We start from the raw sequence: 17,500 nt of genomic DNA, 5'->3' as shown, positions 1-17,500 counted from the left end.
TTGTATTTAAATGCAAACTTATTTTGACAACTTAAAAAGATTTTGTCACTGAGATGAGAGCAGGGATGGACGCAACAGGTCTGGAACGTGTGTGTGTGTGTGTGTGTGTGTGTGTGTGTGTGTGTGTGTGTGTGTGTGTGTGTGTGTGTGTGTGTGTGTGTGTGTGTGTGTGTGTGTGTGTGTGTGTGTGTGTGTGTGTGTGTTAAAGCACTCTGAACCCACATCAGAAATCGCTGTCGTTGGCAGGACAGTTTTAGCAATGCAGCACTAACATTTTCCGTCAACAACAGCAGCTATAAACGAATAGAGGTTCATGGTATAAGAAAAAATAAATAAATACTTTATAAAAAAGTTCTATATATTGAATTAATTAATTAGTGTATCCATTATCAAAAATAGCATTTTAAAAGTTTTTTTCAGTATTTTTTTTATTTGTATAATGATGTACATTTTAAATAAATAGTAAAAAAAAAAAAAAAAAAGATATGTATAATTTTACTATATTTCTCACTGAGCTTTTGTAACCTGTTACTTAACACGATACTATGGGTTTAATCCCAAAAAAGCCTCCTGAAAAAATTATATTCAATTAAATGATCCTGGCGGGAAAACTATAAGTTGCCCATTTTCTTCCTGTAACCACCCACCACTTATCTTCTCTCCACACCACCCGTTTTCTTCATGGATTTTTAGATTAGGTCAGATTAGATTTTATTCAGTTTTTATCATCTATCCACCACTGCCTATTTTCCCAACTCCAACTATTTGATTAGCTGATTAATGAGTAATGGCAGCGAGCACGAGCAACCGTTCAGCGATCTTTAAACCTCTGATCTTACAGTGAATATACTGTCAGCTACAGAGGGCTGAAGCCAAAACAGAAACGTTACGTGATATTATTCGTTAAAGACGTGTGTATGCGTATATGCCGCAGACCGAGCGTTTTAAAAAAAAAATACCTCCCTTAATTCTCTCCATTAATCGCAGCTGAGCCTCGTTATTACATCATTTTCTTACTACTTCCTGTTTCCTAACATGGCCTTCAAAGACCGTACATCTTTCCCCTGTTCGTGAAGAGCTTTATAACAAGAACGCATGTTAACCACTAGAGCTCCAGATGTGATGCTGATGTGGCACGCTGCTGCTGCTGATGGAACTTGTAGCCAGTGTATGTGCAGAGCAGATTTATTTTTCCCTGAATGTGATTTATGTCTTCTGTAACTCCGATTAGTTCTTAGTTTCTTCAGCATTTGGTAAAGAGGTTGTGTGTCGAGTGAATCTTAGGTGAAGTGTGTGTGTGTGTGTGTGTGTGTGTGTGTGTGTGTGTGTGTGTGTGTGTGTGTGTGTGTGTGTGTGTGTGTGTGTGTGTGTGTGTGTGTGACAGAGAGAGAGAGAGAGAGGGAGAAAGACACACCGGTTTTACTTGTTTTTGACATGTGTGTAAACAGTTACAGTTTAGACTAAATGTTTATTTTTTTAGACACATTAGACTTAAAGGCGCTGATAGGAGGATGGAAAATATTACTATGACCCAAATACGGTACCTTACACAGCCTCTAATATGGTACCTTATGCAGCCTCTTATACTGTACCTTATGCAGCCTCTAATACTGTACCATACACAACTTAAAGTTCGGTAGATTACAAATCCTCTAATGTGGTACATTACACACCCTTATATACAGTAGGTTATGCGGCCTCAAATACAGTAGTTTCCCTAGTTTCAGATATGGTAGATAATGCAACCTCAAATACGGCAGATTAAACTGCCTTAAGTATGTTAGATTACTTATGCCTCGAATGCAGCAGATAATACAGCCTCAAATACGGTGGATTACACAGGCCTCAAATATGGTAGATAATACAGCCTCAAATACAGTGGATTACACATGCCTCAAATATGGTAGAAAATACAATGGATTACACATGCCTCAAATACGGTGGATAATACAACCTCAAATACAGTGGATGACACATGTCTCAAATACGGTAGATAATACAACCTCAAATACAGTGGATTACACATGTCTCAAATATGGTAGATAATACAGCCTCATATATAGTCGATTGCACATGCCTCAAATACAGTAGATAATCTTCTTTCGGCTGCTCCCATTAGAGGTCTCTACAGCGGATCATCCGTCTCCATACTACTGTCCTCTACATCTGCCTCTTTCAATTCAACTACCTGCATGTCTTCCCTCACCACATCCATAAAACTCCTCCTCGGCCTTTTCTTTTTTCCTCCTTCCTGGCAGCTACCGATAAATACAGTAGATAATACAGTCTCGTATACAATAGATTGCACATGTCTCAAATTTGGCAGATAATACAGCCTCATATATGGTAGATAACATGGCCTTAGAAAATGACATTATGCAGCCTCAAATACGGTAGATTCTTAAATACAGTATATTAAGTATTTTTAAAAGTAGTCTACTTTTTAATTATAATTTTTTAAAAGAATACATATTTTTTCAAATTTATTATTATTTTTTTCTTTATTTAAAAGCTTAGTTTCTTTTCAAGTTTAAATGTATTTATTTTTGTTTATCATCCTGTAAATAGATTGAGCCCTTGTGGTTTCGGCTTTATTTGCGCACGTGCGCGTGTGTGTGTGTTTGTGCGCGTGTGCGCGCGCGCGTCTTGTAATTCTTCCGAGCATTATTTAGCAGAAAGGTCATGCGCATTATAAAAAAATCTGTGCCCATTAAGAAAATCCCCTTTTAACATCCTGAGATCCTGTTGGTTGGCCCCCCAGATGTTGTCCAGATGTGGCACAGCAGATCAAAGCCATGGTTGGAAAGGCACTGTTATTCTCAGCCTCTCGTTTTTGCGGTTTTGTATTCAGGTGTGGTTTTTTTTTCTTTTGTCCAAACTTTGTTTGCGTGTGTGTGTGTGTGGTTAGTGGGAAGGTCTTGTGGTTTCCCTGGGTGTAATGTGTGCTGCCTGATCTTTGCACAGATTTCATCTTCAAAGGAATTTGTTTAACATTTTTATTTAATAATTTGACGAACATTTGATTTGCTGATTGTCGTGTCCATTGTCCTAAAATTGTTTCATTTAAATCAGTTTGTTAATTAACACTAATATAATTTTAGCTTAGTTAAACCATCCTGTTTTCATTGTTTTTTGTTTGTTTGCATTATTTTTTTTGTTTGTTTTTGCAAATTTTTGTATTTAGCTTTGCTTTATTTCTTTAGTTTAACGTTAAGTTGGTTTTAGTTAGAATTTTTCTTTAGTATTTTTATTAAAAGTTTTATTTTATTTTATTTTGATTGCACATTTTTTAAGTTTTTTTTTTTTGTTCTTTTTTAAGTTTTGTGTGTGAACTCCTGGTATAACTCGTGTGAGATGATTTAGACTTTAGTACTTTAGTTGCAGAAATTTAAAGCGGAAGGGCGACTTATTTTAGTTTTGTGTAGACTTATTGAGAAAATGATGTGGTGTTCACCATGGGTGTGGTCATGGAGATGAGAAAACAAGCTCAATTTGCTGTGAACGTTACTAGAGAGCAGCACTTGAGCGAGCAACGAGAAAAGCACTTCTAGTGTTTATCTTGTCTCACTGTGGATTGTGAAGTTTGTGACCGTGGGAGTGACATAATTTTTTGTGTGTGTGTGTGTGTGTGTGTGTGTGTGTGTGTGGTGGACTTCTGGTGAGAACTCGTTTGGGATTCGGCAGCATGAGATCATTTGGCTGGCGAATATTATGAATGAGGCTTTGTGCAATAGGGTTCTGCAGCTGTGTGTGTGTGTGTGAGTGAGAAGAAACAAGGGACTGTATGTTCATAGTGTGAGTTTGTTGCACACTCGTATCTGTTTATATTTGGCAGATGAATCAGGGTGTGTTTGAGTGTTTGTGTATGGACGTAATACATGCATTCAATTGTGTTTGTGCGTTTGTGTGTATTAACCTGTGCGGTGTGTGTGTGTGTGTTTGCAGAAATAAACAGAGTGAGGAAGGACATGTACAACGACACAGTGAGCGGTTTGGTAGATAAGCACCCCCTGGAGCTCCCCGAGGCTCACGGCCCCATCGTCCACCTGCAGGAGAAACTCTTCGTCCCGGTTAAGGAATACCCTGACGTGAGTGGCATACACACACACACACACACACTTCTCTACTGTGTTCTTTTATTGCCCTTAATTGTAGAGAGGTGTTTAAACAGTCGGTGTGTGTAAAAGTAAATACCTCCGTGCTGTAATCCGGCCACACGACAGCTGCTGCTCTCACAAACACGTGTGCGTGTGCGTGTGTGTGCGCGTGCGCGCGCACCAGTAGTCGAGGTGCTAAAAAGTGCCCTGCCAAAATAACTGTCTGGAAATATAATACAGTCTTGGAGAGAGGTGTAGGGGACCTGGGATGGAGAGAAAAAGAGGGAGGGATAGAGAGATATTAAAGAAGAGAGGGAGGGAAAGATGGCTAAAAAGAGAGAGCTATGTGAAGAGTAAGAATTAAAGAGAGAGAGGAAGAGAACGATGGCAAAAGAATGACAGAGAGAGAGTCGGAGATGGTAAAAGAGTAAAAATGAAAGAGGGAGGGAGAGATGGAAAGAATAAATATAAGAATGAGAGAACTGTGTTTCTGACAGCTTCACACACACACACACACACACACACACACCCTGATCTTTTGGACATGTACGTCTGTTTTTTGTCCTTCAGCCACAACAAAGGTAACCACATGCAGCCCTACATATTGTGTTGGGTGTGTGTGGTGTGAGTGTTTAAAGTGTGTATCACACACACACACAGATACCTTAGATGATCTCATCTACACATACGCCACACACTCTGTACCCGCTCGTGTGTGTGTGTGTGTGTGAGGCATGTTTGAGAGAGTGTGTGTGTTTTGAAATTCTCAGTTGACCTTTTGATTGAATGAGGTTAATTGAGTAACACAGCAGCAGGTAAAAGAGTGAAGAAGAGCTCTGTCCTTTCTTAATTTTTTTACATTTATTTCTGTCCTCATTCTTCCTTTCTTTCTCTTGCACCCTTAAATCCTTTCTTCTACTTTCTTTCACAATCTTCTATTTTCTTACGTTTTCTCTTTTTCCTCAACTTCTGTTTATGGTTTTTCTTTTTCGGTTTTCTATCTTTTTTTCCCTCTTTAATCTCCTTAATTTTTCTTTTTTCCACACTAATTTTTTATCCTTTTTTTCTTTGACTTTTCAGCAAAATCTGTCACTTTTTTTTTTGTCTTATTTTTTTCGTCATTATCTTTCATTTAATCTTTTTTTTTTTAGCAATTTCTTTTTATTTATTTCTTTTCCTCTTTATTCTTTTTCTTCATAGTTGTCAATATATTTATTAAAAACTCTTTTTTTTGTGTTTTTGTACTTTTTTTTTTTTTTTTTACAGATCTGTTCCTTTTAGTGTTGTAACTAACGATTATTTAAATAATCGATTAATCAGACGATAATTCTTTGATTAATCAATGAATCTGATTAAGAATATATATTTTTTATTAGATATTTTGCTTATGATAAATACATAAAACCCTAATTCTTGGTATTTAAATGTAAAAATGCAAGGTCTTAATATTAACGGTCTAAACCAACATTTGTATTGGTTTTAATGATAATTGCAGATGGAATGTTGACGACCGTATTTAAAATAATCAATATAAAATATAAAACAACATTGTTTTGACAATTCCTGTGGAAAAATATTTTTTTATTCTGTTGTGAAGGTATAAACATCTAGCATTTATATAATTTTGTATAGTAATTAAATGATAAATGCATAAATAAAATATACAAACATTGAAAAACATTTGAATGTAGTAAAACCGCAGTGCATCACATTTGGAAAGCGAGAATTGCTATAAAAAGAGAATGGACTGAGAAACGCAGTGAGCTCACAGGCCTGATTTAAATAAAAGGGAAAAGGTGCATTGGTGTTAAAATGCATAATCATTCGCTGACAAGCACAACAGTGACTACAAATCGAATCGTTTGTTATTGCTTTTAGAGTCAGTGTTTGTTCGCACCCTTTTAATTGAATCAAGCGCTATGTCGCGAGCGAGTCGATTGCGCATCCTGATGCTCGCGAGTCAGGACAGAACAGATCCAGTGTGACTTTCCCAAAGTTACAGTTTACGCAAAAGCACTTAAACTGTACCGTTTACACATGATGAGGATGCTACAGTTTCTGCTCACCTTTTCTTGTGCTCGTGCATCACTGTGGTACTTCCATACCACCCAAGCTCTGCTTTACAAAACTTGTAGGTTATGGTCTTCTTTGTTGTGTTTGTTATTAAATGCTTTAATTGCCTTTGATGACTTGGAATGCACTTTTTCTTGGTGCGGGTTTACTTTTATTCTCCTCTAATCCACGATTTTATCGATTAATCGGTGCAGGCCAAGTTCCTTCTATCATTTAAATTCTTTTTTGGGTTGTTTTCATCATGTCCTTTGACCTTTTTTTTTTCTTGGTGAGTTTGTATAGAATAAGACAAACTTGGATGTTGTTTGGTGTCTGTGTTCTGAGTCCACGTATTTGTCCCTCTGAGTGGTAAATATTTATTGAATATAACCCCAGATGTTGTCCTGGTTGTGGTTGTTGTTTAGAGCTGAAGGTCATCTCTTCTTCTGGCCATGGTTTCCTCCCATTGTGCTGGGAATGTTATCAGGAGCCTCAGCAGGAGTAAGGAGGGGGGAACTGGAATCTCACTACTTCTTCCAGATTAAATGTTTTCTTTCCGTTCGCCAGCGTGCAGACGTGTCCTCCCCTTCTTTCCTCCACTCTTTTTGTTCCACTCAGTTTTCCTCAAGGTTCCTCGACCCTCCCCCCATCCCCCGCCCGTCAAGTAATAGCTAATTAGATTTACTCCCTCCCTCGCTGCACTGCGTCACGTCGGTTTCTCTAAAATAACTCCCCATGTCACCATCTCCCGTCTCGGAGTTCCTCTCGGCCATCTTTCAGTCTCATCGCTCATATAACCGTCTTTTCATCCGAGTCCAACCATTTCTCTTCTCACAATCTGACATTTTCCTTCTGAGAGACCCTCACACCCATCTTTTCGTCCGAGTCACTTGTTTCAAATTTCTTCACAACCATCTTTCATCCGAGTCTGCTTCACATTCCCCTTTCTAACGTCTCTCATCTGAGTCCCTCACAGACAACTTTTGTCTCCGTGTCTCTCACGGACAGCTTTTGTCTCCGTGTCTCTCACAGACAGCTTTTGTCTGTTTCCCTCACAGCCATCTTTTCTTTTCAGAGTTTCTTAAAACCATCTCTCGGAGTCCTGTACTACAATCTTTCCTGCTGTCTCCTGTCTCTCTCTGAACGTGTTTACGAGCGAGGGATTTTTGTAGTGAGATGTTAATCCGATAATTCTCATCTTCAATTAAATGCATTCATGTCAGAAGGGAAATGGGAGCGGTGTCGAGATTACGCTCAATGTCATTTCCTGTCCTTTTACACCTACCCCCCAACCCCCTCTCCCTCCCTCCCTCTCTCTCTGTTTTGTCATACTCTATATGGTACCCATGTACAGCCATTTATCTTTGACTTCAGAAGTTTTCCACCATTCATTCTTCTAAATTAACTTTAGTTTTCCACTTTTTTTTCCATCACATCCAACATTTTTTATTCATTTATTATCTTGTGCTCTAAATTTTGATTGAATCTTGAAGATTCAGCCTGCATGGCTTCTTTAGGCTACTCGCAAGCAAATTCTTATTTTAACTATTCTAGATTGTGATTGGTCGTACAGTGCCTGTGAAAATTTCGCAAACATAATGGTTTTTGCTAAACATATCCACGTTCCTTTTGTTTTAATGGAAATGTACAGATATTACACTTTTTTTTTTTTTTTTTTTTTTTTTTTTTTATAATTTCTTGGTATCCGGACAGTTTGTGTCTGCAAACTTCCAGCTGAACTACTTTGCCATGCCTCTTGGAAAAACTTGGAGATTTCTTTTTTGTGATCCATTTCATCCCAGAGCAGTTCAATCAGATTTAGGTGTGGGGACTGGGCAGCCCATTCCATTATGGATTACACTCCTGCTGACTGTTTGCTCTTAGTTTGGACGTACGATTCAAGTCGTTGTCTTGTTGTATGGTTTAGTCTGGTCCAGCTGGAATTGCATGGTGTTGAAGTATTGAATTGGTCATGTTGGTTCCTTTCACCCAGTATAAATCTCTAACCTTCCCTGCTCCAAAGCAACCCCAAACCATTAAGCTTCCACCTCCATCTTACTGAAGCTCTTCTGTTAGAGCCAATATTGTGCTAGATTGTATGATGCCATGATTATTACTTTATCTATTTCATTATTTTTGGTCGTACTTTGCTCAGTCGTGCCTCACACCGCAGCGGACACGACCCCGTGTGAAATTCCTCACCCCTCTGCCGCTCCTCACACGTCCCCAATGCTGACGTACGTCTCTGATCTCGGCGTGTGTTTCGGACAGAATCGTCCTTTTGATCTCTGATTTCAGGGTTTTTTTGCGCCAGGACGCGGTGTCTGGCTGCGCCCAAAATCCTGTCGCTCTCTTAGTTAGGTGAAGGCGACCTTGGGACGACCTCACTTTTAAGGGTGCGGTTTATTGCAGCGCCGCGGTTGGTACAGTGCGATCATGACTGGGATTTCATTTTGTTTGTGTGTGTTGGAGAACAATGGGAATAAAAAATATGGGTTATGAACATGGAGGACCATTGAGCACACTAGCGCATCCAAGTCTCAGTTTCTCACACACATATGCGCGCGCACACACACACACACACACACACGCACACACACACACTTTAATTTGCAGGTTATTACTGGGGCTTTTGAAGTGAAATGACTCCAATTGAGCATCTCAAATGAGTTCTTGCTTCTTCTGAATGCCCACTGATTCATCAAATCCAGCTAAGACACACACACACACACACACACACACACACAGGGACTAAAAGTCCCGTGCTTTTCATCCGGCCGTTGAGACTTTCATTTCGAGAGCGTGGATTGCTTGTGCAGATGTTTTGCCGTTTCCATTTCTCCAGGCCGAGTCCTGATTTCAGGAGTGTGGTTAGGAGACGCGTCATACTTGCAGCGGAAGTGTGTGACAGAGAAAAATCTGCGTGCATCTTACACATTCCGCCTCATAGATAGTGTTGATGAGTTTAGATTGTTTATCAGGAGCGGTTGAGGGGTGAATCCCGCCCACCTGGCAACCTTCACACATTTTCACAGCCATGTGTCACTGGTACCACATGATAGTTTAGACGTTCATGCAGAGGATGGTGGAAAACGTTTTTTTTTGTTTTTCCTTGTGGATACAGACACAGCACTACACACCTGACTGTCTCTATTCTCAGGATGCATGTCATAATCTGTCAGATTGGACTATTTGAGCTCGGACAAAGGGGATTTTATTTTTCTTTATATTGGTCACGTAGTGTGTTTTTGATTCAAAAGCCATCGGGTGTGAGGAACATTCTAGAAGGTAATGGTGGGGTGTTGGTTTTTGCTTCTTTTTGTTTTTTTTTTTATCCTCTGTCCTCCCCATAGGCTCCAGTAGGAGTTTTACCTTAAATCATCTCTTGCGTGTAATCGGTGCCGGGTGCTGTTCACAACTTTAGTGCTAATGATTTATGATAATGAATTTTCCATCTGGAACAGGATCACACACACACACACACACACACACACACACACACACACACATATATACACACACACACAGGAAAATTCTTACCATGTTAGTTAGATAGATGGATGGATATGGTGACCCTTTGCCCTGCTGCCTTTGCAATATTTGATTCCTATAGTGTCTGATTTGACGTGCGACTTTTTCTTTTTCGGGGGGGGGGGGGGGGTTGGAGAGAAGAGAGACCCGTGAAGCTTTGTGACTTGATGTAATAATATTTCTTCAGCGATGCAAACACGCTTTCACATTCATCACGGACGTCCTGTAAAAAAAAATCATAAGCAGGTGCTTGGCTTGTAAAATTACACACATAATCGCTCGGCGTAGTAAATTTGTTCCTGGAACACAGTTTTATATATTTATTTTTTTAAACACAATTTCCAGATACTCTTGTCCCTCTTTATTGTTTATTGGCCTTGTGCTTCTCAGTCTGTTCAGACTTTTGATTTGAACACCTCAGAATGTAACCAGCCCTTTTTTCCTTTCTTGTAAAGCGACAGCTTCTGTTTACACACAAGCTCTCAATTTATTCAGGATGGTTTCGCCCTACATTTTAGGAATGACACCTTCCTGAGGTGGAAAACCTATTTGGAGCATCGTTTTGGACGGCTGCATGGCACCGACACTGGAGACTCCTAACAGTGTTCCGAAGAAGCAAACGCGTTCGGACAAATACCTTTGCCCAAGTATTCAGACAAAAGTTAAACCACAGTGCGAGCTTCTCAATTGCTCTACACCGACCTCTCACCATTCACCTGTTTTTTGGCTTCCTACACCGTCCGTCTCTCTGAACCGAGGCACTGTATTACTTAGCCTCAAGTTAATTAGTAATTAGTTTGACCGCTCAATATCCTGTCACCTCTTCACACCTCTTCACCCCCTGCCTCGTTTCTTATGCGCACTCTTTCTTTCTCCTGCCAAGCAGGATAACATGTCTCGAGATTTTAGCCGAAACGCGGATGTTTTTCTTTTTTTTCCGTCTTTTTAATGCGGCCACATTTAAGATCTTTAGGGCCCAGGCAGGAGAGGTGAGAGTGATGCAGTGCTCAGGAACATCAGTTTGAAGAGGCCATGATGGAGGGGAGTCATTTGACTAGACCTTTTTTTTGTTTGTTTGTTTGTTTCATCCCAGTTTTAGATTGAAAGAGGTTTTCTTACTTCTGTTCTCTCTTCTACATTACTGAGGTGCAGAAACACGCTCACTTTACTTTTTTTTTTTTCTTCCACCTCAAACACCCTGTCTCTCCCTGACTACACTAAGCCGATAACATGTCGTAAACAAAAACCCATTTAGTTGTGACTCTAAGCCCCTCTCTGTCTCAAGTGTGTGTGTGTGTGTGTATGTGTGTGCTTCGTCTTTTATTTTTAGGTGCATAGAAAACGTTCCGTCGACTCTCGAGTCCACTTAATAATCCGCCTTGATGTTTTGTAAAACCAATAGAGAACAGCTCAAGAGGACTGACTCCGGTGGTTGCTATCAAACCGCTCTGGGTTTCTTTTTTAATGTTAGCATAGACAACAATACTTGCTCATGACCTTCTGCCCTCTCCGTGTTTCAGTGTCGTATTTCCTTTCAAATGTAGTTTAATTTGATTTCGAATTTCGCACTAGATCTTTCTGCTGCTGTTTTTAGGATTTTCAAATCGGATTACTTGATTACAGACTGTGGAAAAGGGGATAAATGTGAATTCCGTGCGTGGACAGATCATACATTTATTAGCCAGCTCACCGGACAAGTCTAGCTAATACATTAAACAAGCGTCCAATGTATCTCCTAACTTGATTGAATTGAACCCAGAGTCCATCAGGTAAAGTCAGATCTGATTCAAATCCTCCTACCTGGATCGAATTGAACCCAAAAGCCAGGGGTTAGATTTAGACCCGTTCCAGTTTTTCCCTTTGTAGCATTGAACCTCAAAGTTAAGTGGGGTAGATTTGGATGTGTTCCAGGTCGTATCACCTCATGACTTGGCTAATACTGAGTGAACCTCATTCCACAGAAACAAAGATTGTGCTGTAGTGCAGCAGGTAGTTTCTGTTTAGCTAATCTACAACTTAAAAATAGCCTCCCCAGTTATGGAGATGATTCTTCAAGTCTTTAGCATAGTGGAACATCTCATGTTAGGCAGAACAAGTCAACAACATATTTGTTAATGTGGTGTAGTAGTGAATGGTGTTGACCTGAATGCTGGACCTTCATCCCCCATTGGTATGTTCAGTGACTCTGCGTCATGTGGTTTTCCTGAGCAACACTTCGCAATGGATTTGAAGCAGGGATTTGCAGTGTTTGGGAGGAAGCGCACATGGACCGAAAGAAGCTGCATTATGGAGCATAACCCGGCCATTGATCTCCGTCCGAGCTTTAGCCATGAGCTTCCGAGTGTGCAGATCCGTCCGCTCTGCTCTTTAGCCTTGTGTTGTTTTGCATCCCTGTGGCGTCGCTCAGAGGCTGCCCTTCCTCACAGAGAACTTGTGCTGGAGTCAGTGGGTAAACACACACTCGCACATGTTCCAGCTTTTGAAATCGGTCTTGTTTACTCAGGCGTGCTGCTTTGGGTTAAACGGACATATTGACTCATACTTTCAGAGAAATAAATTAGTCAATGTTGGATCCACATGCCAAGCCAGTTCCAGAGTCTTTCCTGTATCTCTGGATGAATTTGGCTAAGGATTTAGCGGTTTCTTAACCACTCGGGGTGCTTCTTTAAAGCAGCGTGATTGGGGTGAAGTACCAGAATCTATAGCCTTTTTGGTATTTAAGCAGACTTGTGTGTTGGTCCATGTTAGTGTTCAGATTTTTTTTTGAAGTGGGACTTCAGATTGGACACCGCAATGCTACGTACGAGGTGGTGTTTACAAGAAGAACTTTATTCATGGATGTTTACACACGGTCACCTTCAAAATAGTCCTCTTGCACAGCAATATTTTATTTTTAGAATTCGAGTATTCTACAGATTATTTCCAACGATTACTCGAGGAAACGGATAAGTAAAAAAAATAATAATAAATTTGCTGAAATTGCACACAAGAATATCTGTGAAAATTAAACCAATTTAGTGCATATAATTGTCACATTGCATCAAAATGTAAATACTAATATATAAATGTAAAAATCATACATAATAAAAGATTATAATTTTAGATTGCTCTAAAAAAAAAAAAAAAAAAGTTCTGTTTTAGTTTGAAATAATCCCAAAATTTGTCACTTTCTTTGGCCTAAAGTTAAAAAAGTTTGCCCGATCCGTTTCCAAAGGCCCCCCCCCCCCCCCCATTTTTTTTTTTTTTTTTCCTTCCTCTCTCTCGGAATTCTGACTTTATTTCTCGTGAACATAGGGCATTTTAAGGTGGGGACATGTTGTCGGCTTGAAGTTTGGAGCTGTTGGTGTATGAGGCCACTTCTGCTTCATCTGTCTTGTTCCGTCTCCTACAGAGCTGATCTTTAGAATCTTCACTCTAGATTTCCCACAAGCTGTAATGTTTATGTAACATTAGCTGTTCACGAAGCAGGCAACCTTATTGTGTAACTCATGGTCTTGTCCATCTTTTTTCTTTTCTTCCCTTCTTTCTGATGAATTTCCGTGTGAAAGTGTTGGCGTCCCCTTCTGGCTGTAATTACTGCCTGGTTCCAGGATCCAAAGTGAGCAATTTCCCCCAGTGCATTAGAGCCTTGCTCTGTCATGTCTAATCAGCATCAGCATACACACACACACACACACATACACACACATCATTTGTGTTGAAGATTTTAAAGTAGGGCAAAAGAGGTTTGTCTTCCAGATGGAAATGTGGAAATATTAAACCAGTATTTATTTGGATAGAAATGAAGGAGGACGTGAAGAAGCTTTTTAATTGGCATTTATACATTACAGCGGAGTAAAATTCTTTCTTTGCATATCTCAGCGGGTCAGAGCACAGAGTAGGCAATGATGCAGCACCATTGGTGCATAGATGGTTAAGGGCCTTGTTCAACGACCCAAAAGTGGCAGTTTGGCGATTACCGTAGCTTAAACTTCCGATCAGTAACCGAGAGCCTTAACCACTGAGGTACCACCACCTCAATAATGAAACGTTAATTTTTATGGCTCTTTCTCCATCTTTTTACCTCAGTGTGTTTTCTCCTTCTTGGTGTTTGTCTGGATTTATATCCCTTTGCTGTCTTTCTCCTTAAAATCACTCCACCTGCTACAGGCTCTTCTCCTTCCTCATTGCACCTCACACTGCTGATGTCATCATCTCCTTGGCCTGGTGGCTGTGTGTGTAAAATATCTGAACAGACAGGTCCTTTAGGCTCAGGATACACAGTGCATTACACGACCGTCTGACCACACACACACACACATTCCTGTGTCTGAGCAGTCGAGGAAGACACTTATTGAACCTTTAATGTAATGCAGTGCAGAAGAAGAGTGTAAACTTCAACAGGGAAGTACGACTCTTTCCAGCTATCATCTCCGGGACCAGTGCCTCCACCCTGCTCCGGCTTCCCATCCGTTTCTGCCCTCCTTCTGACTCGACCCTTCTTTTTTTTTTTTTCTCCTAATAAGAATAATCTTACACTGCTCTTACCAGAATTTAGCGTTCAGGGAAATACTAATACGAGCCGCTCGTCAGGGAAATCTGCCCTATAGCCTTTTGATATATTGTGTATGTTTAGACGGCAGAATTTCCTTCGATGGTGATTAGAGCTAATGATTAATATCTGAGCGATTTAGGGGCCCAAGCACGTTTGGTGTTCGGATGTCAGGTTTTAATGCAGAACAGCTAGAGAAAGTGAACAACCCTGCTGACTTTAGGACTGTGCAAAACACGTTCGCTTTTTGTGTTTCAGCTTTACGATGATGCGAATTCCTTCACCTATCGCACTCCATACGTTGGCGAAGACGTAATGTAGCCACGAGAAATTCATATTGTAACTAAAATTTACCCAAATGTGATTTTATTTTTTTTCCCAAATTTTCTTAGAATGTCAATGTCTCTGTTAAGTAGGAAATATCCTGATATGAATTTTAGCTAATATCGCTCACCCCTTCATCAAATGCCCTTTTTACTTGGAATGGTGTGCAAAACAAAAAACATCCAGCATCCAGAGTTATACAAGTTATTGCATGTTACTATTTTTATTATTGCCCCTAAATTATTGTACATAATTATCCAATATATTAACATTTTATATATGGGGAATGAAAATCTATTACTATATATCATCTATATCATGTCGAGATTGGCCGATTAATCAGTTTTGCAAATAGTTTCACCGATTGCTGGAACTATTACCAATAGTTTTTCCGGCTTCCGGTCCACTGTCATTACAAGAGCGACCTATAGGAGCCGCCACATGCGATTTGTTTTTACGCATTGTGACTGCGCGCTGCACCGAGAGCACTATATTATATTCATTATTTACAATGTTTTAATTCCATAATATTTATTTATTAACATTTATATCGTTTTTTTTATTTTTTTTATTTAAGTTCAGTACGATTTTACATTGTTTTCATGTTTTTTACAATCCGACTTTGAAGAAATGATCTCCTGTGGTGCATGGTGTACGAGTCTGTTGTTGACCCCTTATTTTTTTGGTGGGTGATTTTTGATACCACCCATTAGACATTATCTGCAATGTGTCCCACATCCTTGATGTCACCGTGGTTTCCACACTAATACACTTCAGTTGGTATTTTAAGTACCTCCTGGCATTCCACTTCTATTCCCACAGGAGGTCCTTCTCTAATTATGTGTCATTGCTCGAGTCTAACAAAACCAGGCGTTTTGATGGGCCACGTCTTCACCCTGTCAAGCTGTCTCGCCGAGTGCCGGAATCATGTGTCTCAAGTCGTGTCTCACGCTGCCTGCGTGTCTGCGCTCCGTTTTGCTCAGCGGCCGAACGCTAGCTGTTATGAAAGCAAAGAGATTGCATTTCCTTCAATATCTCGAGCGCAGTCTCGTGTCCAGTGCAATATCCTGTTTTCTAAAAATATCAACTATTTTTCTTTTATTCATTTCTAATGTTCTTTCTCTCTCTTTCTCTCCGCAGTATAATTTCGTAGGCCGGATTCTGGGGCCACGAGGTCTCACGGCGAAGCAGCTGGAGGCAGAAACCGGCTGCAAGATCATGGTCAGGGGAAAGAGCTCCATGAGGGACAAGAAGAAGGTGAGACTCTGGAAAAAAAAAAAAAAACATTATTTTCCCCCCACTCAAGTGGAGCATGAGACGCTTCATTTTCCTTTACTTCAAATCCAAAATTCCCCCAGAATATTTTTGTTTATTGTTTTATTTATAATGAGCATTCGAGGTCCGGGGCCTTGCTCAAGGGCCCAGCAGTGACAGCTTGGTGGTGGAATTTGAACTCGCCCCTACTCATCTTCCAGCTCCAGATTCCCCCCCCGCCCCCCCCGATCAGCTTTTCCTCATCCTATCCTACCATAGAGATACACTATATGAGCAAAAGTATTGGGACACAAGTTTTAGGATGCAGCATGAAATTTCATCTTTACCTGACCTTTAAACCCTAAACCTTTTCCAGCATGACAACATGAAGATATGCTTTCTGCGGTTTGGAGTGGAAGATCTCCTGCTATAGAGCTCAACCCTATTGAACATCTTTAGGTTGAATGTGAACACTGACTGCACCTCAGGCCTCCTCACATCACCTACATCAGTACCTGACTTTACTACCACCCTTGTAGCTAAATTAATCTTCACAAATCTGCACAAATACACTCCAGAATCAAGTGGAACATCTTCTCAGAAGAGTGGAGCTTATAATAAGGGCGAATGAGATGTTCATGTATACCAGTCTTACGGTCAGGTGTCCACAACATTTTGTCCATATGGTGTCACTGTTTATTGTATATGAGGGGGAAAGTAAGAGAAACTTCTGAGTAGGTAAAATGTATTAAAAAGCAATGAAAGGATACAGGCAGATTGTAGACGTGTGTGTGTGTGTGTGTGTGTTTGTGTGTTGCTGAGCTACGCATGAGCAGATGTAATAGAATTGGGCATGACAGACCAGCTCAGGATAATAACCGGTCCCTGTGCGCTGCTTCCATGTCTGATCAAATGCAGCTCAAATAGAGGTCTCTGAGACAACACAGCCGAGATCAAACCCAGCTCTGTCCTCCTGTCTCGCCCTATCTTTCTCTCTTTCTATCTCCAGCTTCATCATCATGCTCTGTCTTTCTCTGCTTCTTTCTATCTTTCCATTCCAGTAACTCTTTAGTCTGTCTCGATACTATTGGCTCTGTCTGTCTTTTCCTTTTTTTCACAGACTGTCTGTGTCTGTCTGTCTCTTTTTCCTCTTCTTCACTGACTATCTGTCTCAGTGTCTTTCTCCCTCCCTCTTTTACTGTCTGTCTTTTTTTTTTCCCCTCCCCTCTTTTAAAAACTGTCTGTCTTAGAGTTTAGTGTCTGTCTCTCTCTTTTTTTTGCCCCTTTACCTGGATGTCTGTGTCTCTCTCTTTTTCTCTCTCACTTGCTTTGTTTTTCCTCAGTGTCTTTTTATCACAGTGTCTGTTTCTCTTTCTTCACATTTGCCTCGGTCTTCCCAAATTGTTGCTCTTTGTCCTCTCTCTCTCTCTCTCTCTCTCTCTCTCTCTCTCTCTCTCTCTCTCTCTCTCTCTCTCTCTCTCTCTCTCTCTCTCTCTCTCTCTCTCTCTCTCTCTCTCTCTCTCTCTCTCTCTCTCTCTCTCTCTCTCTCTGTGTGTGTGTGTTGCCCTGACAGTTTTTCATACGCTGCCTCTTTTCTTTCTATTCGTTCTTTCCCTGTCAATCCCTTTCCTTCTCTCACTCAATGTGTTTTCTATTGCATTCGTTCCCTTCTGCTATTGCTTTTTCCATCTCTCTCTCTCTTTTCCGTGGT

General features: G+C 40.4%; 1 protein-coding gene across 11 annotated transcripts in view; it reads left to right on the top strand.

Annotated features, from left to right (window-relative positions):
* Positions 1-17,500, top strand: part of qkia (QKI, KH domain containing, RNA binding a) — a 200,472-nt gene that overhangs the window by 17,426 nt on the left and 165,546 nt on the right. For all 11 annotated transcript variants that reach the window (XM_083550368.1, XM_083550366.1, XM_083550369.1 and 8 more), the window contains exons 2-3: positions 3,946-4,088; positions 15,676-15,792. In XM_083550368.1, coding sequence (XP_083406494.1) covers positions 3,946-4,088; positions 15,676-15,792 — 260 coding nt within the window. The remainder of the gene's footprint in view (positions 1-3,945; positions 4,089-15,675; positions 15,793-17,500) is intronic.

The sequence above is a fragment of the Silurus aristotelis genome (assembly GCF_946808225.1).
Source record: "Silurus aristotelis genome assembly, chromosome: 9".
Taxonomy (NCBI): Eukaryota; Metazoa; Chordata; class Actinopteri; order Siluriformes; family Siluridae; genus Silurus; species Silurus aristotelis.
This window is presented reverse-complemented; position numbering and strand designations above follow the sequence as displayed.